Source organism: Bos grunniens, chromosome 2 (assembly GCF_055505025.1).
Source record: "Bos grunniens cultivar Pamir isolate PY7600 chromosome 2, Bosgru_T2T1.0, whole genome shotgun sequence".
Lineage (NCBI taxonomy): Eukaryota > Metazoa > Chordata > Mammalia > Artiodactyla > Bovidae > Bos > Bos grunniens.
Window position 1 is genome coordinate 110,245,705 of NC_141166.1, and position 24,755 is coordinate 110,270,459.

Genomic DNA, 24,755 nt, shown 5'->3' on the forward strand with positions numbered 1-24,755 from the left:
ATCAAATTAGTGGATTAGAACAGTTGTGTACTAACAGGTACAGATAACAGGTTTCCATTTGGAACAATGAAAAACTTGTGGAACTAGATAAATGGTAATGGTTGTAAAATATTATGGATATACTTAATGCCACTGAATATTCTTAAATAGCTAAAATTATACATTTTGTTGTATATATCTTTTATCAGAATAAAAAAGAGAATCGGAGTTAATCTTGAGTGGGGAAGAATCAATTAGGTCAGACATAATTGTACTTAGATGAAAAGCAGCTTTATTAACAAATTATAACCATATAATTCACTTGAGTGTGTAGCTCAGATTAGCTACAAATTAGTCTTCTTAATCTTAAAAATAAACTTTTTTCTACCATGTAAAACCTAGCCTTCCCTTAGACTTTTGAAAATTATTATATTTCGATCCCCGAGAGTTATAAAAAGGGAGCTGGACTCCAGTGGTATCATTTGCCTGATAGCTGGGTCTTAATCCACCTCTGTCCACTAAAACTGGTCCACGGCCACCTCCAGGTCCTTCCTGTACAGCTTTTACAAGAGGATAAATATATTTCTTTGTCGATTCAGATTCAGATTCGATTACTTCTCTGGCATAATCCTGAAATTCCTTCTCCTTTTCAGCCACAAGTGCTTCAGTAAGTCTGCAGTACTCTGATTCTGCTTGTTTTGCTTGCAGTGCATTAAACTTACGTTTGGCCTGTTTGGGAAAGAGAAAATATAATTACATACTGATGTGTTTAGAAAATTGGTCAATTTTCTAAACACACATAGCATATGAAGTTGTAGATAGAGCTTTTAAATTCATTGACATTTGACAAGTCCTGACTTAACTACATAATTTATTTCAGAAATTCTCCCATGCTTCTCACAATATGTTCAAAGCAGTGGCTCAGTGAAGCTTATCTTACTATGTGATTGTACATCTTCAAATAATATAGCATGAAATTAAGATTAAAATAACCAAGTTTAAAAGCCCGTTTCTACCAATTATAAGGTGTGTTTCTTCACAAGTATAGAAGGCATACCAATCACTGTCCCAGTCCATCCGCTGTCCTGAAAGGATGCATCCAAACCTTCTATCCCAAACCAGCCACGTGCACCATGTGGCCCAGCCACGTAAGATTCAATCTCCAATGAAGATCTGAATTAAGGTAAACTAGTTACATTCTCTGTTTCCTAAGAATCTCAAGTTGGACAGGTGACATTTATCAATGTAGGTTGATCAGAAACTAGGTAGAATAAGCAACCTATCAAAAACTAGTTTACTAGCATTTCATTTTTTTCTTTTTATAATTTACAAAAACTGTTTATATTACACGAAGTGACTAATGGCTTTTTAAAGATTTCTATATTTTGGTTGACAGCTTTTCATTGTATGCATTTTAAGAAGTGCTGAGTTTATAAAAAAAATCACTTGTGAATATATTATTATAACATTCATGCAAATATTTTTCAAAATCAGTAACCAGACACTTCAGCTTAAAATCATAAACTGAAATTTGTGATGAAATAGAACAACTATTTTGTATTCAATATAAAATACCAAATTTTTATTAGAATGCTGTATTTCAACACTAGGACTTTTATGCTATTTGTTGAATAGGGACAGACACCAGGAGTTTGAAAAAATAGAAAATGACATTAAATAACATTAGGAATTTTAAAAAAAGGCTAAAAGCTGTCTTATCAATGGTAAAATGCTGAAATTTGGGATCTTGACAAGGAGCAACTGGGATAAACTGATTGGGTAGCAGTTTTGTAGAAACATTGAGGGAACAGGGATAAACGTATTTTAAGTACAGAAAGGAAATGAGAGTGGAAGGAAAGGATAACCATAATGATCATATGACTGGTACCTCAAACTTTATATACATCAAATACAGATTTGTAAAATATTGATTGGTTTAAAATCCTAAAAATCATCACATGGCAGGTAAAGTAACAAATACCTTAGGAGATGTTAGAGAGCTAATTATTTGAAAACTCAAGTGAAAATCAAATATTTATCCTGTCTTTTAAAATTATATTTAAGGGAAACCAATTGCCGATCATGAAAATTTATTTGAAAACTTAAGCAATCAATGAGAAGGAAGGAGAAAATACATTTTGCCACCTATGAATTAAATCTAGGTAACAATCACCAAAGTCTGCTTGTATCACAGAAAGTAAGATGACAGTCATCACATGCCTCCTAGTGGAAATACACACCAATTATGAGGGATTTTCAGCAAAAAACAGCCTGAATCTGACTTACCTTGGATTTCGCATGAAATGTAAGGAACTATACTACCCTGCGTGGCTGCCCACAAAATCCAGACTATAATAAAAGACGAGAAACCCAGTTCCTTCAACAAATTGCAAGATAAACAAGACAAGGAGAATAAGAACAAGAAGGATGGGGATGAAGGAAGAGTTACAGGTTACAAGAAATTTGAAAGATATATCAATCAGCCTAATAGAATATATGGACCCTGTTTCATCCTCAAAAAACTAAATAATTCACGAGACAATCTGGTGGAAATTGAGAAAACACTGAATGTTAAATGTTACATTTTTTTGAATGTTTTAGATGTGATAACAATTGTGATTATGTTAATTCTGAAGAGCCTTTTCATGCAAAGATGGGCTCAATAAAGGACAGAAATGGTATGGACCTAACAGAAGCAGAAGATATTAAGAAGAGGTGGCAGGAATACACACAAGAACTGTACAAAAAAGATCTTCACAACCAAGATAATCACAATCCTGTGACCACTCACTTAGAGCCAGACATCCTGGAATGTGAAGTCAAGTGGGCCTTAGCATCATTACAGACAAAGCTAGTGGAGGTGATGGAATTCCAGTTGAGCTATTTCAAATCCTGAAAGATGATGCTGTGAAAGTGCTGCACTCAATATGCCAGCGTATTTGGAAAACTCAGCAGTGGCTACGGGACTGGGAAAGGTCAGTTTTCATTCTAATCCCAAAGAAAGGCAATGCAAAAGAATGCTCAAACTACCGCACAATTGCACCCATCTCACACGCTAGTAAAGTAATGCTCAAAATTCTCCAAGCCAGGTTTCACCAATATGTGAACCGTGAACTTCCAGATGTTCAAGCTGGTTTTAGAAAAGGCAGAGGAACCAGAGACCAAATTGCCAACATCCGCTGGATCATCAAAAAAGCAAGAGAGTTCCAGAAAAACATCTATTTCTGCTTTATTGACTATGCCAAAGCCTTTGACTGTGTGGATCCCAATAAACTGTGGAAAATTCTTCAAGAGATGGGAATACCAGACCACCTGACCTGCCTCTTGAGAAACCTATATGCAGGTCAGGAAGCAACAGTTAGAACTGGACATGGAACAACAGACTGGTTCCAAATAGGAAAAGGAGTTCATCAAGGCTGTATATTGTCACCCTGCTTATTTAACTTCTATGCAGAGTACATCATGAGAAATGCTGGGCTGGAAGAAGTACAAGCTGGAATCAAGATTGCCGGGAGAAATCTCAATAAACTCAGATATGCAGATGACACCACCCTTATGGCAGAAAGTGAAGAGGAACTAAAGAACCTCTTGATGAAAGTGGAAGAGGGGAGTGAAAAAGTTGGCTTAAAGCTCAAGATTCAGAAAACTAAGATCATGGCATCTGGTCCCATCATTTCATGGGAAATAGATGGGGAAAGAGTGGAAACAGTGTCAGACTTTATTTTTGGGGGGGTCCAAAGTCACTGCAGATGGTGACTGCAGCCATGAAATTAAAAGACGCTTACTCCTTGGAAGGAAAGTTATGACCAACCTAGAGAGCATATTCAAAAGCAGAGACATTACTTTGCCAACAAAGGTTCGTCTAGTCAAGGCTATGGTTTTTCCAGTGGTCATGTATGGATGTGAGAGTTGGACTGTGAAGGAAGCTGAGCGCCGAAGAATTGATGCTTTTGAACTGTGGTGTTGGAGAAGACTTGAGAGTCCCTTGGACTGCAAGGAGATCCAACCAGTCCATTCTGAAGATGGGCCCTGGGATTTCTTTGGAAGGAATGATGTTAAAGGTGAAACTCCAGTACTTTGGCCACCTCATGCAAAGAGTTGACTCATTGGAAAAGACTCTGATGCTGAGAGGGATTGGGGGCAGGAGGAGAAGGGGGCGACAGGATGAGATGGCTGGATGGCATCACTGACTAGATGGACATGAGTCTGAGTGAACTCTGGGAGTTGGTGATGGACAGGGAGGCCTGGTGTGCTGCGATTCATGGTGTCGCAAAGAGTTGGATACGACTGAGCGACTGAATTGAACTGAAGGAGTCCCTGGGTTTTAGAGATAGATACTGATATATACATTGAAATATACATTGATAAAATGATAATGATATTTGGTATTTGCTTCAAAATAATATGGCAGATCCTACTTCTGATAATGGCCACATGAGGTTGGGCAAAACTCCACAGAAAAGTTGATTATTAAAGTCAGCCATTTCAGAGCATTGGTAAATGACTATGCACAGGCTACTGCTTGAGAAGTGTTTTTTCATGAAAAACTAGATCAGAAGGTAACAAGTACAAGTTCATAACTTTCTTGTCTGGAGGGCATTGCTATCCCTCTAGCTCAGGTGGTGAAAACATGCAGATTACTGGACAATGATGGCAGATTCTATTTGGGCCAAGTGACAAAATAGCTAGAAATTTGAGGAGGAGATTCTGGAATGAGAGAAAAGCTGTAATGGTAAATCTACACACATTCCTGACTGATAAGAATACATCCACACAGGAGAATTTTTGGACTACCAATCTCAACCTGCACACAGCTTTCATAGCAGGCACGGGAGTAAAAGCTTTACTGGCTAAAGGTGTCTGAACATAAACCTCTACCCATATTACTGGAGGACTGTCAAACAAAACCAGTACAGTGAGGAAAGAACCCTAGGGATCCAGGCTTTAAAACGTGAAAGTGACCAAAGACATCAGAGGTACTGTGGTGAAGGCAGATTTCATAGTTTGCATCCAGGGAAAGCAACTGCCTACTAAAAAAGCAACAACCCTCAGAACAAAACAGAATCTGCAACATATTCTATATAAAGTGTTTGATTTTCAACCAAAAATCACTGCAAAGAAATAGGAAAATGTTATATTATTTTCAGGAAAGAAAGTTCAACAGAAACAATTGTAACTTTAATAGTTAAAAAAGTTACAACTATTAATGAGACTACGTATTGACTTTGGCAATTAGATTTCAAAGCAGTTATGAAAATATCCAGTAAATTAAAAGAAATATGCTCAGAACAAGTGAATTGGGAATCACAGAATTAGAAACTATAAAAAAAAAACTGTAGAGTTGAAAGTTCAATAACTGAAATGAAAAACTCACTAGGGGAGCTCAGCATCAGAATCAGTGTTGAAAGTAGGTCAATAGAAAGTATCCCATCTGAAGAAAAAGAAAATTATTGACTCAAATGAACAGAATGTCGGATTCCTGGTACAATATCAGATGTCTATGCATGTGCAAACTGGGTCCCTGAAGAAAAAAAGGATAAAGAGGCAGGAAAAAATACTTGAAATAGTAAAAAAAAAAAAAAACAACTCACATTTCGTGATATTAAGTAGCACATCCAAGACCCACCACAAATCTCAAATAGGAAAAACTCAAAACATCACAGTCAATCTACAGGAAGCCACAATAAAAAAGCTTGTAATGAGCAAGAGAGCGAGAGAAAAATGACACATCACATACAGGGGACAAACAATATTAACAGATTCCAGTCAAATGGTGAACGCCAGAAGACACTGGAACAAACAGTCAAAAGGCTGAAAAAATAATGACATCCAGTTAATTTTGTATCCAGTAATATGAAAGCAAGATAAAAGACTTCTCCATAAAAACATTTATTACTAGGCTACCTGTGCCATAAAATGTGCTAAAGGAAGTCTTGAGCCTGAATGGAAATGGCCAATAAGTATATGAAAAGATGCTCAATATCACTAATCATGAGGGAAATGCATGTGAAAACCATGAGATACCACTTCAGATCCATTATGATAAGCAACAACAAACAGAAAACGAGTGTTGAGAATTTGGAGGAGGTAGAACTCTCGAACATTGCTGGTGGCTCCGTTAAATGATGCAACTGCTGTAGAAAACTATGGTGTTTCTGAAAAACAACTATACAGAATTACTATATGATCTAGCAATTCCGCTTGTAGGTATATAAGCAAAAGAATGGAAAACAGGAACTCAAACAGGTGTGTGTCTATATAGCAGTGTGCATAGAATCATTATTTGCAATAGCCAAAATATGGGAACCATCAAATATCCATTGATGGATGTGTGGATAAACAAAATCTGATGTATATGTACAATGGAATATTATCAAGAAGGAATGAAACTGACACATGCTGCAATATGAATGAACCTTGAAGATACTACGTTCAGTGAAATAAGACAGAGAAAAAAGGACAAATACTGTATGATTTCACTAATATGAGGTACTTAGAATAGCAAATTCACAGACAAAAAGTTGAACAGTGGTTACTAGGAACTGGGAGGAAGGTAGAACAAGACAGTTGCTCTTTAAAGCGCACAGAGTTTCAGAGGAGGATGATGAAAAAGTTATGGTGATGGACAGTGTTGACAACTGCACCTCAGTATAAATGTGCTTAATGCCCTTGGATTGTATGATTAAAAATAGTAAATTTTATGCATATTTCACCACATTAACGACCCAACTAAATAACTGGCAAAAGGTTTAAGTAAACACAAAGTAAGGCACACAACAACTAAAAAGAACATGAAAAGATGTTCAACATCTTTAGTTGTTAGGAAATGCAAAACGACACCATGAGATAACACTATACTAGAATTGTTAAAAATTAAAAGATGGCAATAACAAGTGTTAGCAAGGATGTGGAGTAACTTGTCTTTGCATACATTGCTGGGAGGAATGGAAAATGGTAGAGCTATTCTGGAAAACAGTTTTCAGAAACAAATGATTACATGCCCAGTCCTGCATACATGTTCTAAAATCTCTGGGACCACCACTCACCTCAAATACGAAACCTATGAGATCCCAATCAACATATTCTCTGGATAATAGTTATAAAAGGGGAAAAAGTAAAAGAAGCATCATGGCCTGCCATGTGCATTTGTATTTTCTTTCACATTTACTAAAACGCAATTGAAACTAAAGAAAGATAAATATCTGTCAAAAGACATAAACCTAGTATGGAAACTTCAATACTGATAAAAAGAAACTTCACATTTGTAGTACATTTTATTGTGTCATAACCATAGCAACTGTCTAATCTTACTTTATAAAACTGTTCTGGGAAACAAAACTCATTAAATCTATATTACATATTTATAAGTATAAACATTTAGGAATAATTACCATTTGCTGAATATGGGCATCTTGAACTTCTCGACGTTCTTTATCAGCTTTCCGCTTTTTTTCCTTTTCATGCTCCCAGAAAATCTGGTCTGCTTTTAAGATAGCTAGCATTTGTTCTGTAGCTTCTATTTTCCTTTGTCTTTCTTCTTCCTCTTTATTCTTCATCTAGATGATAGAAGGCAAAAGAAAAAAAAAAAAAAAAACATTTTTAGCAATCAACGGCCTTGAAGTTAGAAAGTTCCAAGGGCAAAGTCAGCCAGGCGCAATGAAAGGGCCAAAAATTGGGGTGACTCACACATGGCCAGTTTACTTTTTGTTCTAGTAATATCAAGAAACAATGAAAACATAAGTAGAATTATATTGGTTTAAAAAAATATAGGAACAGAAAAGCAAGACCATCTCAAAATAGGGAAACATTTATAGCATTATATAACTACTATAATGCTTAAAAACTATCTAAATATTATGAAAGTCAGTCATGTAAGGGGTAAATTCTGAAGTATTAAGATACACAGAAACACAATGGGGTAATTTTTACTTGGTTTATCTTAAAACCATTCAAATGAAAGTTAATAACTTTTTTACATTTCAGACGGTTCTGAAACAGAAGAGACTTATTACTTTGCATCTATAAAGATCTTATTTGTAATTATCATGTCATTTTCTGTTAGAAAGTAAACGGTCTGATTTCAAGAATATTGGAAGGTAATTTTATATATTGTTTTTCAAATCTCTTAGTTTTTTGTTAGAGAAGCAGAGGGAGTAAGTTAGGAAAAAGTACAGCAAAGGGCTCAATTTTGTTTGATTTTTACTTGTCATTAGTGAATTGCTTACCACAAGAGCTCTATGTTCTGCGATTGCTTTTAATTCTGCTTTGTTTTTTTCATACTTTTCTCTTTCTCTTTTTTCCCACTCAGCCTCAGCTTCTGCAATATCTCTAGCAATAATCAAATCTTCATTGTCAAATTTCTCTTTCATTAGCTTACTCAGGAAGTTATTTATCCTTTCTCTCCGTTCCTCCATTAGCCTGTAACAAAATAACCATTTACTAGTCAAGTCTTCAAGAATGGTTTTGTTATGGAGCCAATATACTTTAAATGAAGATAAATTTAACTTTCCTTTTGCACTGGGTTAAGTCCTCTCTCTAGTTCAGGGCCAAGCAAAGTGCCTGGCACGTCATCAACAATAACTACCTGTCTGTTAAAGGAGTGGGGGCGTTTTGGTTTAGGAAATTGGGCAAAAACTTAACTTGAGTTGTGACATATTCACTGATCACTGAGTGAATTTGCAAAGCAACACTGGAGAAACGAAGAGAAAGGACACAATGTGCGCACCAAGGAAGTGACGATCTAAAGTGGGAAAAGGGCTTCCTTGCTGTCTCAGTGGTGAAGAATCCGCCTGCCAGTGCAGGAGACGCAGGTTTGATCCCAGTCCGGGAAAACCCCACGTGCCATGGAGCAGCTAAGCCCAACCACAACTACTGAAGTCCACATGCCCTAGAGCCTGTGCTCCACAGCAAGAGAAGCCACTGCGACGAGAAGCCCATGCAGTATGACTAGAGAGCAGCCTCTGCTCCCTGCAACTAGAGAAAAGCCCACACAGCACCAAAGACCCAGAACAGCCAAAAATTAATGAATAAAAAAAGTGCAGAAAAGGCAGTTATGTAAATAACTATGCAGGCAAAAGGTGATAAATGCCACAATAAACCTAGACAGTGATGTGAGCAAATGAAAAAAGGAAGCCTTCATGGAAAAAGTCACATTTCACCTAGGCTTTCAAAAACAAGTGTTTTTCTAAAGACTTTTATTGATTATCTACTATGTGCCAGGGACTATTGCAGCTATTGGGACATAGAAGTAAACAAAAACATTAAAAATCTCTGCCTTTGTGGAGCTTTCACAATAGTTGGGGTAGAGACACAGCAAACTAAATAATTAAAATAGTATTGGAGCACCAGTGAAAAAAAGAAAGCAGGTAAAGTGATAAGCAATGTGGAGTGTGGGGTTATAATTTTAAATAACACAGGGATGTCCTGAATGAGAAGGCAATAGTTGAGTAAAGATCTGAAAGAGTCAAGGGAGGTGAGCATTTCCCAAAGAGGGTACAGGAGAAATTCAGTTTAAGTGATGAAGAGGGAAAGAAAGAGAACAGGAAGAGATGAGGTTTGGGAGAGGGAGTTAGGGTCACTGGGAATTAGGATGGGTACAGGGCCTTATGGGCCATAATCAACACTCTAAGTGTGGTGTGAAGCCACCAGAGGGTTTTGCACAAGTGAAAAGCATAATCTAGACAGAAAGACGACGTACTGTATCTTCACTCATCTCATCCCAAATTGCTCACTAAGGTAAGCAATGACCTCTACATCTGACGAGTGCTGTATTTTAAAACTCTCTCCCTCTAGTCATCTAACACTGATGACTGCTCTCTCCTTACTAAATTCTCTCACACACACACACACACCCTTTGCAGTTTCTTTGCTTTTCCTCCATTGTCTGGAAACTATTCCTTGGTCTTCATATTATCTTTGCTCTCCATTTGACCTTTAACTATGGATTTCCATAGGGACTATGTCACCTTCATTTCTTATCTACTCCCCCTAGGTGAGCTCACCTGTACCCACAGTTCCAGCTGCCACTTGTATATCAATGGCTCATAAAGCCATCTCCAGCTTTTATACAGCTCTCATACGCATCTCCTAAAGCAGAGATGTTCAGTATTTCCAGTCATCTGCCACATAGATGCAGAGACATTAGTTTGCCAATAAAGGTCTGTCTGATCAAGGCTATGGTTTTTCCAGTGGTCACGTATGGATGTGAGAGTTGGACTGTGAAGAAAGCTGAGCGCTGAAGAATTGATGCTTTTGAACTGTGGTGTTGGAGAAGACTCTTGAGAGTCCCTTGGACTGCAAGGAGAGCCAACCAGTCCATCCTAAAGATCAGTCCTGGGTGTTCATTGGAAGGACTGATGCTGAAGCTGAAACTCCAATACTTTGGCCACCTTATGCGAAGAGTTGACTCATTGGAAAAGACTGATGCTGGGAGGGATTGGGGACAGGAGGAGAAGGGGACGACAGAGGATGAGATGGCTGGATGGCATCACCAACTCAATGGTCATGAGTTTGGGTGAACTCCGGGAGTTGGTGATGGACAGGGAGGCCTGGTGTGCTGTGATTCATGGGGTCGCAAAGAGTCGGACATGACTGAGTGACTGAACTGAACTGAACCACATAGATGACATCAATATTCCAAGGGAACCCCAATTCGCATGCTCCAAGCTGAAATCACCAAGTCACTAAATGCCCTGATATACATAAAATAATAAGATCTTTATTCCTAAAGACTGCACTCTCATATCACAACTTCTGATTTAAAATAATTTCAGATAGTACTTTATTAAGCACAAAAATTATTTTAGACACTGACCTGTGTGTTTCAGCTTCTTTCTCTTTCCCCATTTGTGTAAGACGCTTTTTTGCTTTGATAAATTTTCTAATCTTTTCATCTTCTTCCTCTTGCTGCTGCTGTTCTACAGCTTTGATGATATGTTTATCATTCAAATGTTCCTGGGTGTAGGGGGGAAATTGTGTTATCACAAAGCAAAGTCTCAACATATAGATATCTAATAGGAATCTGTCAAATGGTCAGCTTCTAATACAATTATTTCTCTCGGAAATTTATCTCAAGGAGATAATCATAGCTGGGCATTAAATTTCATGTACCATGTAATTCATCTCAGAGTTATTTATAATATTGAAAAACTGAAAACAACTTCTAAATATTCAATGATGGAGAAACAGTTAAATTATGCTCTCAAGGACATTGAAAGATATAAATAACAATCAGTAAGTAGGAGGAAAAAGCAGAATATAAAGCATTACCATAGTGTATTTTAGTTTTTCATGCACATATAAGTTTATATTGAATATATACCTGGAAGAAATGCATCAAATGTTAACGGTAGTTGGCTCTAGGGTATGAGATTATAGATGACTTTTACATCTTCTTAATTTTCTGTATTTCTTTTCAAATATCTCTTTTTTACAACTATGTAATTTAAAACAATACTATTAATATAATTAAAAATACAGTAAATATATTGTAATCTCATTCAATGTTTGAATAGTTAATATAGTCATATGCTATACAAATTTAAAATATTTTAAAAACACATAGTGTAAAATTTTTCCTACCACACTACTATCTTCCTATGCCTAATTCCACCCACCAGGCTCAATTACTCTGAAACTAATTTCTTGTCTAGGCTTTCTTTTTACACATATACAAAAAATTATACAGATGTATATTCTAATAAAAAATTTTAAACTAGGTCATTTTTTAAACAAAAATTTAAAATCTGTTCATATCAGAATATATTCTACTACCTGACCTCAGTTAGCCATCACAATAATAGGTGCCTTTAAACACAACAGCCAGGATATACAGATAGATGAGTGCTTCTGTTACCAAAAGTAGAAGTGAATTCAAGGTAAAAGTTACTAGGTGCAATTATTTATTATTACAACATATTTATAACTCAAGGTTACTATGTACCTACTATGCTTAAGTACTCTTCTATTTTATGGGATATTACTTTTAAAAGCCTGTAGTCTGGTTAGGAGATAGATTAGTTGACATGAAAAGGTAGTGAAAATATCAAACTCTTAAAAGTGATTTTTTCGAATTATTTCTTAAAAGCTTTATTTTACTGTTTTTTCTAAGTTATTGTAATGTTCATAAGGATTTTTATAATAAGCAAAGAGTAGAATTAACACAAAGTTAATTCTGATTTTTTAAAAGTTGAAAGCCTCAGCTCAAGGTCACATAGCTAGTAAGTAGCCAAGTTAGCATTCAAAACAGGTCTGTCCTATTCCAAAGTGACTTGGAGAGATAGAAATATTATATTCATGAACCAAGAATAAGACTTCATGCAAAAGGAATAATGATATTACTAGTATTCTATAATACTTAGAAATTAAAACTTTCATCACTAAAATTAAAAATTCAGTAGAAGATTTAGAAGACAAAGTTGAGGATAACTCTCAAAGTAAAAAAAAAAAAAAAAAAAATGGCAGGAATAATTAACTGCCTACCAAAGAGTCTTTCTTCCCTTCTGCATAAGTAGCAGAACTCAGATTTTGTTCAGAGTGGCAATATTCTCAGCTAGAAGACTATATTTCCAAGCTTTCTTTTCAGCGAGGTGTCACTAAATTACAACCAATGAGATTTAATGGAAATGGTTAAGTGGGAGTTCTGAAAAAGTTCCTTAAAAGGAGAAAAGATAGAACACTCTTTTCTGTCCTTCATCCTTTCTTCTTCTTGCTGCCTGGAGTCTGGTCAGGAGGGTGGGAGCTCCAGCAGCTATTCAAGGCCATGAGGCAATCCTGAGAACAGAAGCCACCTCTGTTCTGAGTACAGGAAGACAAAAAAAGAAAAGCTGTCTCATTCCTTGTTGATTCTGGAGGAATCATATCAGCCTTGGAATGATTAGCTCTGCTCTTCAAATAAAGGTTTAATTTTTAAGGTACTGTTGCAATTTATTTTGTAAGTTTTTACATTTTTCGAGTTTTCTGTTATATGCTTGTACCCTAACTAATAATATGAGAAACTATTTTTTTAAAAATTAGAGCATCACTTCAGAAAGTCCAGAGGGGTTCTAGAACAGAGAAAACAAAATAGGGACAAAATTATAGAAGAAATAAAAACTTGACACATTTATGGGTTAAAGCATCAACTGAGTGCTTAGCAAAATGAAAAAGACCTACACAAGGTATGTGCCTGTGAAATCTTAGACTCTGAGAGCTTCCAGAGAAACAGAGAGAAGGAAAGAAAAAGCCAAACACAGGAGCTTACACACATAAGATGAAGACCATAAATGGAATAAAACTTCTCAATAGCAACACTGAAAGCTAGGTGATTAAGAAACTATAAATACACAACTCTGAATTCTGAACCCGGAATCCTACATCCAAACTATAAAGCAAGCATTACCTTAGAGGATAAGCTTTCCAGATGAGAAGTCAAAAATCTCACCTCTGTAGCCTTTCTTCAGAAGCTACTCAAGGATGTATTTCAGCAAGATGAAGGAATAAACCAAGAAAGAGGAAGGCTTAAGATTGAGGAAATAGGAGCTGTGTGACCCAGGAAACGGCACAGGGAAGGCCCAGAAGGCAGCTGAGCAGCAGGCCCAGAGAGCGAACAGTCCAGAAGGCAGAGGACGGGGGACTCTGGACGTGGGAGCACCAAAAAACCAATAACATAGATAATTTAATATTACTTAGCTGAACACTTGAAAATTAGTATCATCCATTTGACAGAACATGCAACATATGGAAAAAATTGAGGTATACAACTTTAAAGCAAATGAAAACAATGACAATTATTTTAATCACAAACATATTTACGGAAGCAAAAAATACAGTCATAGTATATTAACTCTTTGATGAACAATATTCATTTAATCATAATAATGATTAAACTAAAATTATACCCTGATTATTTAGGGAGGAGAATGAGAAGAGGGTAGTATTGGAAAAGAGCTAAATCCTCTTGGGGGCAGAGAGACAGAAAACATTTAAAACTGATAAATCAAGATACATATCTTGAAAGCTTCATATATTTTTAAAAATATGTAGATTATTTAGAATATAATTTTCCAAGAAGCAGAAGAAGTGGAGCAAGGACTGCTACTCTAAGCGTTTTGTGATGCTTGATGTTTTAAATCTGGATGTATGTAACTTCGTGAAAGTCAGACACAACAACAATGAATATGTTACTTAAGAATAAAAAAATAACTTTATAAAGAAAAGGATGTTAAAAATTACAAAATAAATTATAAAAACCATAAAACAATTATTACCATTTATTGAGCACAAATTAATAGTGCAGCAGATACTGAATATATATCACCCCGTTCGTTGCTTGTAACAGCTCTCATTTTAAGGATAAGAAAATTCATTTGACAAAAAGTCTCATTCTCTTAATTCTTGTTCATGAGTAAAAGCACATACATGTGAAACAACAGCAAATATAGTTCCCCTCAAAGTATACCTAGAAATCCAACTTAATAGTAAACTTGTTTTCTACTCCACTATTGTTTATAAAAAATATACTGAAAATTAGGCATTGGACTTTGTACATTTCTTGAAGAGATACATTTCTGAGTATTATCTACTTACAAAAAATAGTCTCCTGCTTTCATTGATCTCTTCTTTTTTCTTTCCTTGTTTTTTTTTCATTTCTATTTCATATAATGAGTTCTGTCGCTTTATTTCCTCAGCATCCTTTTCTTCCTCTTTTCTCCTTCTTTCTTCTTCCTCTTCATGTTCTTTTATTCTGAAGAAAAAAAAAACAGAGTGAAGCAGAAAAATAGAATATAAAGAAATAGAAATGAATTAGATTCTTACTGGGATGATTTGAAGCTGTAAAGGAAAACTTCAGGATTTCTTTGGGGACAAGAACAGATAGGTAAAGAGCAGTGATAAAAACCAAATCCAAACTTGGTTATCCCAGGATTGCCAATTATTTTTCTTTCTTCAAATATGTTTCATTACTCACCAAAATTAAGTCTTTCACCAGATTCAAATGTTTCTTTCCTTTAGAAAGAACCGGTTAACTGAACAATAGACAGTATGCTGAAATGGTGACACTGTTTTACAGAAGAGTCCCTAATCCCGTCTGCTTTTCGATTTCAGCACTACAAGACACTATCTAAGCTATGGACCTGGCCCCTCAGAAAATGGGGTTTGACAGAAGAAAGGCGACGATTTCCTTACCCTGCTGGCCATTTTGCTTGTTATCTTCCCCCTGGCTAACACCAACTATTGATGCCTCTGACTGGTGAGTCATCCAGCGCAGGTTCTCTCACAGGGCTTGCGTGTGAGTTCCTCAGAGACGCCTGAGCAGCCTCCTCACTGCAGAGCTCCGATCTGGATTTAGCACCAGCTCTGTTCAACCCACACCCTCAGGCCCACTACCATCACCACCAGGAGCATGCACCATCAGTGGCTTATCACAGGTTCTGACTGCCCACGTTTGGTAGTCGATCCTCAGCATACTGGCAAGACCACTCCAGCCTGAGCTGCCTGTGTCTATGCATCCACGCATCCCGCCCAGCCAATCAACACATGTTCCTGCCCTCACGAAGCTTACATTTGGGACTTCCCTGATGTAATCAACCTCATCTTACTTTTTAAGTGTCTTTACAATAATTTTTTTAAAGGTGTCCATCAAAAATCTTCTTTGGGGAGATTTTGGCATCACAGAGTCTCTTATTTGCCCTGTCCTCACTTACTCCTTGGAAGGAAAGTTATGACCAACCTAGAGAGCATATTCAAAAGCAGAGACATTACTTTGCCAACAAAGGTCCATCTAGTCAAGGCTATGGTTTTTCCAGTGGTCATGTATGGATGTGAGAGTTGGACTGTGAAGAAAGCTGAGCACCGAAGAATTGATGCTTTTGAACTGTGGTGTTGGAGAAGACTCTTGAGAGTCCCTTGGACTGCAAGGAGATCCAACCAGTCCATTCCAAAGGAGATCAGACCTGGGTGTTCTTTGGAAGGAATGATGCTGAAGCTGAAACTCCAGTTCTTTGGCCACCTCATGCAAAGAGTTGACTCATTGGAAAAGACTCTGATGCTGGGAGGGATTGGGGGCAGGAGGAGAAGGGGACGACAGAGGATGAGATGGCTGGATGGCATCACTGACTCGATGGACATGAGTTTGAGTGAACTCCGGGAGATGGTGATGGACAGGGAGGCCTGGCGTGCTGTGAGTCATGGGGTCGCAAAGAGTTGGACATGACTGAGCGACTGAACTGAACTGAACATCATGCCCACTGTGAGTCACAGGCAGATTCTCATACTGATCAAAGACAATAAAATAGGCCATATTTTCCAAATACTGATGACAAAAATCTGCGATATGTCTAATAAATTAATATCTAATATATATAAATACACTCATCATCACCTTTTAATCAGTTAATCAATGATTAACATATACTTCCACATTCCAGGTAACTCAGTGGCAAAGAATCTGCCTGCTAATGCAGGAGACATAAGAGGTGTGGGTTCAATCCCTGTGTCAGGAAGATCCCCTGGAGGAGGAAATGGCAACCCACTCCAGTATTCTTGCCTGGAAAATCCCATGGACAGAGATTGTCCTGAACATAAATATTAGTAACTACAATAAAACATTCTGAGGTGACAGCTATAAAACTCTTAATAATGGATACTTAAAATTTTTTTATTCATTTATTTTTGGCTGTGTTGGGTCTTCGCTGTTGCGTGGGCTTTTCTCTAGTTGCAGGGAGTAGGGGCTACGCTCTAGCTGCAGTGTGTGGGCTTCTCATTGAGGTGGCTTCGCTTGTTGCAGAGCACATTCTCTAGGGCACTCAGTCTTCAGTAGCTGCAGTGCAAGGGCTCACTACTGGCTCCTGAGCTCTACAGCACAGGCTCAATAGTTGTTGCACACGGGCTTACTATCTCTGCCGCACGTGGGATCTTCCTGGATCAGGGACCAAACCTGTGTCTCCTGCACTGGCAGGTGGATTCTTTACCACTAAGGCACCAGGGAAGCCTAATAATGGCTATTTTTGAAGAGCGAAATGAAAGTTAAAGACATTGAATAGAGTGGAAATAAAGAAGAAATTCTAAATTTTACTCCAAATTTTGTTATATTGCTTGAATTGGAAACAACAGGCATATTATTCATTTATGCTGCTGTCGATTCAGTCGTGTCCAACTCTGTGTGACCACATGAAAGGGAAAAGTGAAAGTGAAGTCACTCAGTCGTGTCTGACTCTTCGCGACCCCATGGACTGCAGTCTACCAGGCTCCTCCATCCATGGGATTTTCCAGCCAAGAGTACTGGAGTGGGATGCCATTGCCTTCTCTGATTATTCATTTATAGTTTGTGAAATTTAAAAGAAAATTTTGAAGAGCAGATGAATATACACTCATATGTTAATAGTGCTTAATCTGGATCACAGCATTTCTGGTGATTTTTAATTTATAGCCTATTTTATTTAATTATATTTAAAAATAATTAATGATGAATGAATTAATGATGTAATACTTAAGTATAAAAATATTTTTTCTTTAAAAATGGTAAAAATGTCCACAAACAGTATTATTTTTTTGTATATATTAATACAATGTATATATTGATACATTTAAACTATAGTATGAAGAAAATGATCTCACACAAGGTGGCTGATGGACAAGGAAGAGGCTTTTCACTAAATCCCCTTTGTGCCTCTTCCTATGTGCATGCATCAGTTATTTAGAAAAGTAAGTAAAATAACACCCAAATATTCTCCTCTCCATATGTACAATAATAGCTACTTTAAAAAAAATCAGCTTTGATTTCCATTTACCAACATGGCAAGATTTCATGACATACTAGGGACTTCCCAGGTGGTGCTAGTGGTAAAGAACTGCCTGCCAATGCAAGAGACACAAGAGACACGGGTTTGATCCCTGGGTCGGGAAGATCCCCCAGAGTAGGAAATGGCAACCCACTCCAGTATACTTGCCTGAAAAATTCCACAGACAGAGGAGACTGGTGGGCTACAGTCCATTGGGCCACAAAGAGTCAAACAAGACTGAGCACAGAGACTACTGGTAAGTGAAAAAAACATTTCATAAAACAATACTGTAGATCTAGTTTTATTTTATAAAATGTGAGTATACATGCTCAGAAAAAAAGTCTGTATCAGTGGATCAATGATTACCAAGGGCCAAGGGTGGGGGACAGAACTTAATGCAAAGGAGCATGAGGGAATTTTGGGGGGCAGTCAAGTGTTCTACATCTTGATTTGGAGGTGATTATACAGCACTATGCTTTGCGGGGGCATAGGGCATGACTTATGGGATCTTAGTTCCCCAACCAGGGATTGAACCCTAGTACCTCGGCAGTGAAAGTACAGAGTCCTAATTAATGGACCACCAGGGAATTCCCAGCAATATGCTTTTAAAAAGTGGATTTTATTAAATACAAATTATACTTCAGTGAATGAGACCCTCTCTACCACTAACATCAAAAAAATCTATATGGCTACATACCAAGACAATAACAAATTATTGTGTTAGATTAGATTATTGTTCAAAAAGATGGACTCCCTCACTCCTCACTTCCATGTAGGTCTATGGCTCTGTCCCACTGAAGTCAGCATGGTGATGTGACTTGAGACTCATGGTAGGCCAAGTGTATTTCCTTACCCTTTGACTTTCTTTGGGTTTAGCCATGTGCTTGCAAGCTTGGGTTCATTCTTTTGCATCTGTCAATACCGTAAAAACAATTTTCCCCTGGTGCTTGCTGTCCCTTCATCCTGGACCTCAAAATGAGATCCACATGGAATAGGATCAGAGCCTTTACTGCAGTAACAAGCAAACCCAGCTGTCCTACAGTTTGAAGAGAAGCTGCCCAGCCAAGCCCAAACAACCCACACACACATGAGAAATAAATGTTTACTGTTGAATGCCACCAGATTTTGTGGCATTATTATAACAATTGTAACTAATATATTATTTTTAGATAAGGAAGTAATCCACCTGCAATGCAGGAGACCAAAGTTCGATCCCTGGGCTGGGATGATCCCTTGGAGAAGGAAATGGCAACCCACTCCAGTATTCTTGCCTGAAAAACCCCATGGACAGAGGAGCGTGGTAGGCTAAAGTAAATGGGGTTGCAGAGTCAGACATGACTTAGCGACTAAGCCACCAAAGGAGTAATAGTGATTCTTAACCTCTTTCTTTGTATTTTTTTCTATTTATTAAGTATATCAGCATACGTTACTTTTATAATCAGAAAAAAAAGCTATATCCATTACAAGAAAAAGAAGAAGGTACAAAAAAAAGGTAATTTATATATACATACTGTTTTAAATGATCTTTAGCAAGAGCCACTCTTTCTCTGCGTTGTTTTTCTGCTTTTTCTCGTTCTTCTTTAAAAGCTTTTTCAACATTGAGTTTCACTTGTTCCTCCCATTTTTTATCTGATTTTATTTTACTCTTTTGGAATTCAATCTGTGCATCCCGTTCTTTCATAACTCTACTAAGAAGTAGTCCTGACTACAAAAAAAAAATTGCAATATTTTAAGAAAATGAAGTCTAGTTATATACAGAGGTGTTAAATATATATAAAATGTAAGAAAACCCAAGTAGTACATGAAAGTTTTTCACTCGTTCTGTCTGGTAAAATTGGTATTGCTTTGCAAGTTCAATGGCCTTTTTCCTTTCTCCTTGTTTGTATATTGCTTCTTCTATATCAAGAATTTGTCTTTCTGCTTCTATTTCTTCATCACGCTTCTTTTTGGCTTCAAGTTTCTGTTCTTTCATCCCCTACAAAAAGATAAAAGCAGTAGTCTGTTTTCATTTTGTAATTTAACCTTACAAAATTTAACATTATAATTAGAGCTTTCCCTGAGTATTTGCACATACCATTAATAAATAAGAGGTTATACTTATGAGCTAATCTTTAATTGAATTTTTTAGGTAATACATTTACATGGTTCAAAACCCAAAGTATTACAAAAGTATATAATGGAACTCTCCCTCCAATCCTCATTTGTACCTGGAATCTCTAAGATAAACACTTACCTTAGTTTCTCACACTTACTTCCATAATTCCATTCTATATAAATAATATTGCTACTTTTGTCCCTTTATTTATTTATTTATTTCTGGCTGTGCTTGGTCTTTGTTGCTGCGAGGGCTCTTTGCGGTGAGCTAGGACTACTCTCTCGTGGTGTGCGAGCTTCTCATTGCGGTGGCTTCCCTTGCTGGGGACCACAGGCTCTAGGGCGTGCGGGCTTCCGTAGTTGTGGCTCCCGGGCTCTAGAGCACAGGCTCAATAATAGTCGTGGAGCACAGACTCGATTGCTCCACAGTACGAGGGATCCTCCTGGATCAGGGATGGAACCGTGTCTCCTGCATTGGCAGGCGGATTCTTTACCACTGAGCCACCAGGGAAGCCCTTTAAAAAATCAACAACAGCATATTTCACATGTTCTTCTACACCCCTGAGGAGGTAGTCAATGTCTCATATCCATGAAGTCATTTTCTCCTTTATGGGTCATACTTTCTACATCTTAAGAAAATCTCACCTACCCTGAAACATTGAAGCTATCCTATGATTTATTTTTAAATGTTCCATTTTCCACATTTAGGTCTTAAATCCAGCTGAAATTCATTTTTGTATATTCTGTACCATAGGGATATAATTTCATTTTTTCCATATGCCAATTATTTCAGTATCTGTTATGGAATTTCCATCTTTTTCCATTTAATTTGCAATGACATTTCTAGCACATGGCAGGCTCCCATGTATAACACAGGATTGCTTCTAGGCTCTCTCTACTGATGAATCATTTTGCCAATCCCTGTGCCTATACTGCAGTTTTTATTATTATGTTTCTATTACACTCACTACATTTTTTTTCTTCTTTAACACCCATGAAAGTGTAAAGTATTAGGTGTAGTGTGGTACTTCTGGGGAAAAAAAAAACAAAAACAGGGAGTATATTTCACACCCCCATCTATTTATGGACCAAGGGCTTTTCTAAAATCAAATTTTTTACAGTATATGTTATATACGCTCTTTTAACATACAGTTTTACAAATGCATAGTCATTTATAGAACAGTTCCATCCTCCCCTAAAATTCCCTCATGTCCTGTTAGAGTCAACTATTCCCCCCACCTGTACCCCCTGGGAATCACGGATCTGTTTTCTTTCCTTGTAAGTTTTGCCTTTTTCAGAATGTCACATATTATATTACATATATGGTATCAGTCATGATGTAACTCTTCCCTCTTTTAGAAAAAAGAGAATTCATAGATTATGAACACTGTTCTAAAGCAAGGAAAGACGAGCTTTCTGCGTCCCCTCCCAAAGACAGATACTGTACCTTGCAATATAGTGAGGAAATACGCAAAGGGGGGGGGGGAGGGAAAAGTGAGAACTCTCTAAGCACATATTATGCTTGCACAGAGCTTTAAAAATTCTACTAGAAAACAGGAAAAATTCCTGCCTCTCAGTTCCTCAATGATCCAGGCAAGTGTTGTAGGGGGATGAGAATATCTTTTCCCAGCATTTCTCCCCAGGTGAAATAATAAAAGGAGTCAGAGGATACCTCCCCACTTTGAAGTAGATTCCCACTCATGTACATGGCACTAAAACGCAGGTTACTGTACCTCTTAGGTAGAGAATCTTACAGATGCACAGAGAACGGCACAGCAAAGAGATATATTATTTTAGAAAAAGATGGAATGGCAGACAAATCAACGGCAGATGAAGCTGCCTGGATACCTCAAGAAGCTCCTTGGCTCCTCAGTTTCAAGACCTGTGTTTCTGCACAATCCTCCATCGTAACAATAACCAGCATTACCCTGATACCCAAACCAGACAAAGACATTTCAAGAAAACCAATATCATTTCAAGAAGTTCAATCAGTTCAATATCCCTCATCAGTTCAATATCCCTCATCAATACATATGCAAAAATTAACATTTTAACAAACTGAAACCATCAAAAAGATAACATATAACCAGCAGACATTTATCCCAGGAATGCAATCTTGCTTCAATGTTTGAATACTGATCAATTCACCATATAACAAAATTAAGAATTACAACTTCATGATTACATCAACAGAGACAAGCAAAAAAAAAAAAAAAAAAGCACTTTAAAAATCAAACATCCATTCCTGTACAATAAGGCAAAAAGAAAGAGAAAGAAAGAACTAAAAGACACCCAGATTGGAAAAGAAGTAAAATTCATAAAACTGTCTTTACTTTCTGCTGCAGGTCAAATGTCAATATCTGCTTGATGTTCATCCATCAACAACTGAGCATAATAACAAACTGTGTTATATCCATACAATGGAATACTGCTCAGCAATAAAATGAATTAATAATTGATACAAAACATGAAAGAATTTCCAAATAATAGTGTGAGTTAAATTTATAATAGACAGCAGATCAGTGGTTGCCTGGAGACACTGGAGGAAGCATGGGGAGGAATGAGAGGAAGTAAAATGGGGTACAAGAAAACTTTCTGGGGGGCAATTATATGTTCATTATCTTGATTATAATAATGGTTTCAGGAGTAAATAAGCACATCCAATCTTAAACTGTACACTTTAAATATATCCAGTTTACTGTATGCCACTTATACCTAAATAAAGCTGTTGAAAATGTGTTTCAATGCACTGTAATGCTATTTTGCATCTTTAAAATATTTATAAAAGAGTACTAAGAAGAGTAAGTCTTCAGTGCATGTGTACTCCGAGATGGTTAATACTTACTGCATATGTATTAGTCCAGTGTTTTACCACTTCTTGGGATCGTAAATGCATTTCTTTCTTTGCTTTGCTTTCTGCACGAAGGCATGCTGCTTCTCTTGTCAAACTGTCTAGGCTATCTCGAATCCTTTCCCACTCATTGTGTGGAATTACGGTGACCTGCCGGAGATCTACTTTGGTAGGCAGAAGAGGTGGATAGAGAACTGGATCTTCTTCACAGTTCTTCATTTCTAATAAATTTTAAAAAATGAGTTAAAAGCTTTCAAGAAGAGTTTAAGTGATTTTTCATAGACATTTCTATATTGGCATACTATCTGGAAGTTGTTTCAAAGAATAATTTTATTCTTGTTATCTTAAGAACAGCTGGGATTAAGTGGAAAATATACAAGATTTTAAAATCAGAAGACATAAATTTGAGTCCTTGCTCAGTCAATTCCTTACTATGTAAACTTGGGCAAATTATTTAACTTCTTGGAATCTCAGTATCAACATCTTCCAAATGAAGATATAATTTAGCAGTGAGGCTCAGATGCAAACTTCTGGACCAACTGCCAGAGTTAAATCTATCAGGTAAATATTTTAGCACGGCACTTTTTTTTTTCCTTTTTGCTCCCTGAGGTTTGTGGGATCTTAGTTCCTCCACCAGGGATTGCTAACAGTCCAGGCAGTGAAAGCATCCAGTCCTAACCACTGCAGCACCAGGGAACTCCCAGTGCAGTACTTTATATACAAGAAAGTGAATATGTGAGAACAATTGTGTTTTTTCAATACGTGCCCCTTGAGTACCGTCTCCTACATGTCATGATCCTCTGCTGGTACTTCTTAAGTTTTCCACAGCATATATATGCACTAGTGCCCACTGGGTGGGAGAATGGCTGGCTCTCACTTGGCACAAGGGATTTGATTGCTACTGAAGCAATGACACGGAGAAGGCAATGGCACCCCACTCCAGTACTCTTGCCTGGAAAACCCCATGGACGGAGGAGCCCGGTAGGATGCAGTCCATGGGGTCGCTCAGAGTCGGACAGGACTGAGCGACTTCACTTTCACTTTTCACCTTCATGCATTGGAGAAGGAAATGGCAACCCACTCCAGTGTTCTTGCCTGGAGAATCCCAGGGACAGGGGAGCCTGGTGGGCTGCCGTCTATGGGGTCGCAGAGTCGGACATGACTGAAGCAACTTAGCAGCAGCAGCAGCAGCAGCAATGACATGAAGATAGTCTAAGTTCCCAAGGTTCTAATGTTACCATGAGAACATTAATTGGGAATTTACAGACTTAAGAAACCAAAATCACTCAAAGTAATAAAGAGTTCTTTAAATGTTCTAGCTACTTCTATTACAAAATCAAATTTTTATAAAAGGTCATGTGAGTTAATCCACCTTAAACAGCATTATTTTTACACTGATATATCAAAGTATATGCCGTAGGGTGAGACATTACCTTCATTCTAGATTTGAATAAAATGAGACTTTCCTTAAGACACTTTCCTAAGAGCACTCAGTAGGTTCACAACATTCTAATGAGATCACTTATATTTCCAAAATACATTCCAAGTCATTCAACGAATAACAAAGCTTAAGTGCGAGAGAATTCAGCAAACACCAGACTTTTGGAGCTGCAACGGCGCAGCTTGAGGTCCAGACCAGCTAGACCAGTCAACTGTTAAGTTTCTGACTTCTTTTCTCTACCCTTATTTCTGTAAACTTCCCACCTACCCACCCATCCATGGTCAAAACTGTCTAATTTACACGGAGCCCAAAGATGCCCACAGTGCTGTTTTTATTTGGTGCAGCCCGTTTCAGAAGGTAATGTACCCTCGCCTCTCCCCCCGTGCTTGGGAACCAGAAACAGTCCCTGTGCCGGGATGGGCCAGTTTAGCTCACCCGCGCTTTCCTTCGCCTGTCCACTGCGCCTTCCGAATCGCACCAGCATCTCTAGGGTGCCCGCGGCGTTCTCAGGCTTGGAAAGGCGATTTGAAGCGAAAGCTCCACGGCCTCCAGGCGGCAGAGTTTTCGCCAAACCACGCAGTTGCTTAGCAACGCCACAGGAAGTGACGGTAATCGTCCCCTAGGAACGAAGAAC

The 24,755-nt window shown here is 37.6% G+C and overlaps 1 protein-coding gene across 2 annotated transcripts; it reads right to left on the minus strand.

The window, feature by feature from the left end:
- Nucleotides 1-248: 248 nt before the first annotated feature.
- On the minus strand, nt 249-24,707 carry CFAP210 (cilia and flagella associated protein 210). 2 transcript variants are annotated; one of them, XM_086356839.1, is made up of 10 exons: nt 24,557-24,707; nt 22,675-22,901; nt 19,537-19,710; nt 19,247-19,440; nt 14,545-14,701; nt 10,793-10,932; nt 8,205-8,397; nt 7,371-7,535; nt 5,354-5,410; nt 249-708 (listed from the first exon to the last, which is right to left on the minus strand). In XM_086356839.1, exons 1-9 carry the CDS (start codon nt 24,603-24,605, stop codon nt 5,375-5,377), a joined length of 1,335 nt encoding a protein of 444 aa, XP_086212965.1. In that variant the 5' UTR covers nt 24,606-24,707; the 3' UTR covers nt 249-708; nt 5,354-5,374. The 2 variants fall into 2 exon arrangements, with proteins under 2 accessions (XP_086212965.1, XP_086212955.1); XM_086356829.1 differs by lacking the exon at nt 5,354-5,410.
- Between the last annotated feature and the right edge of the window lie 48 nt (nt 24,708-24,755).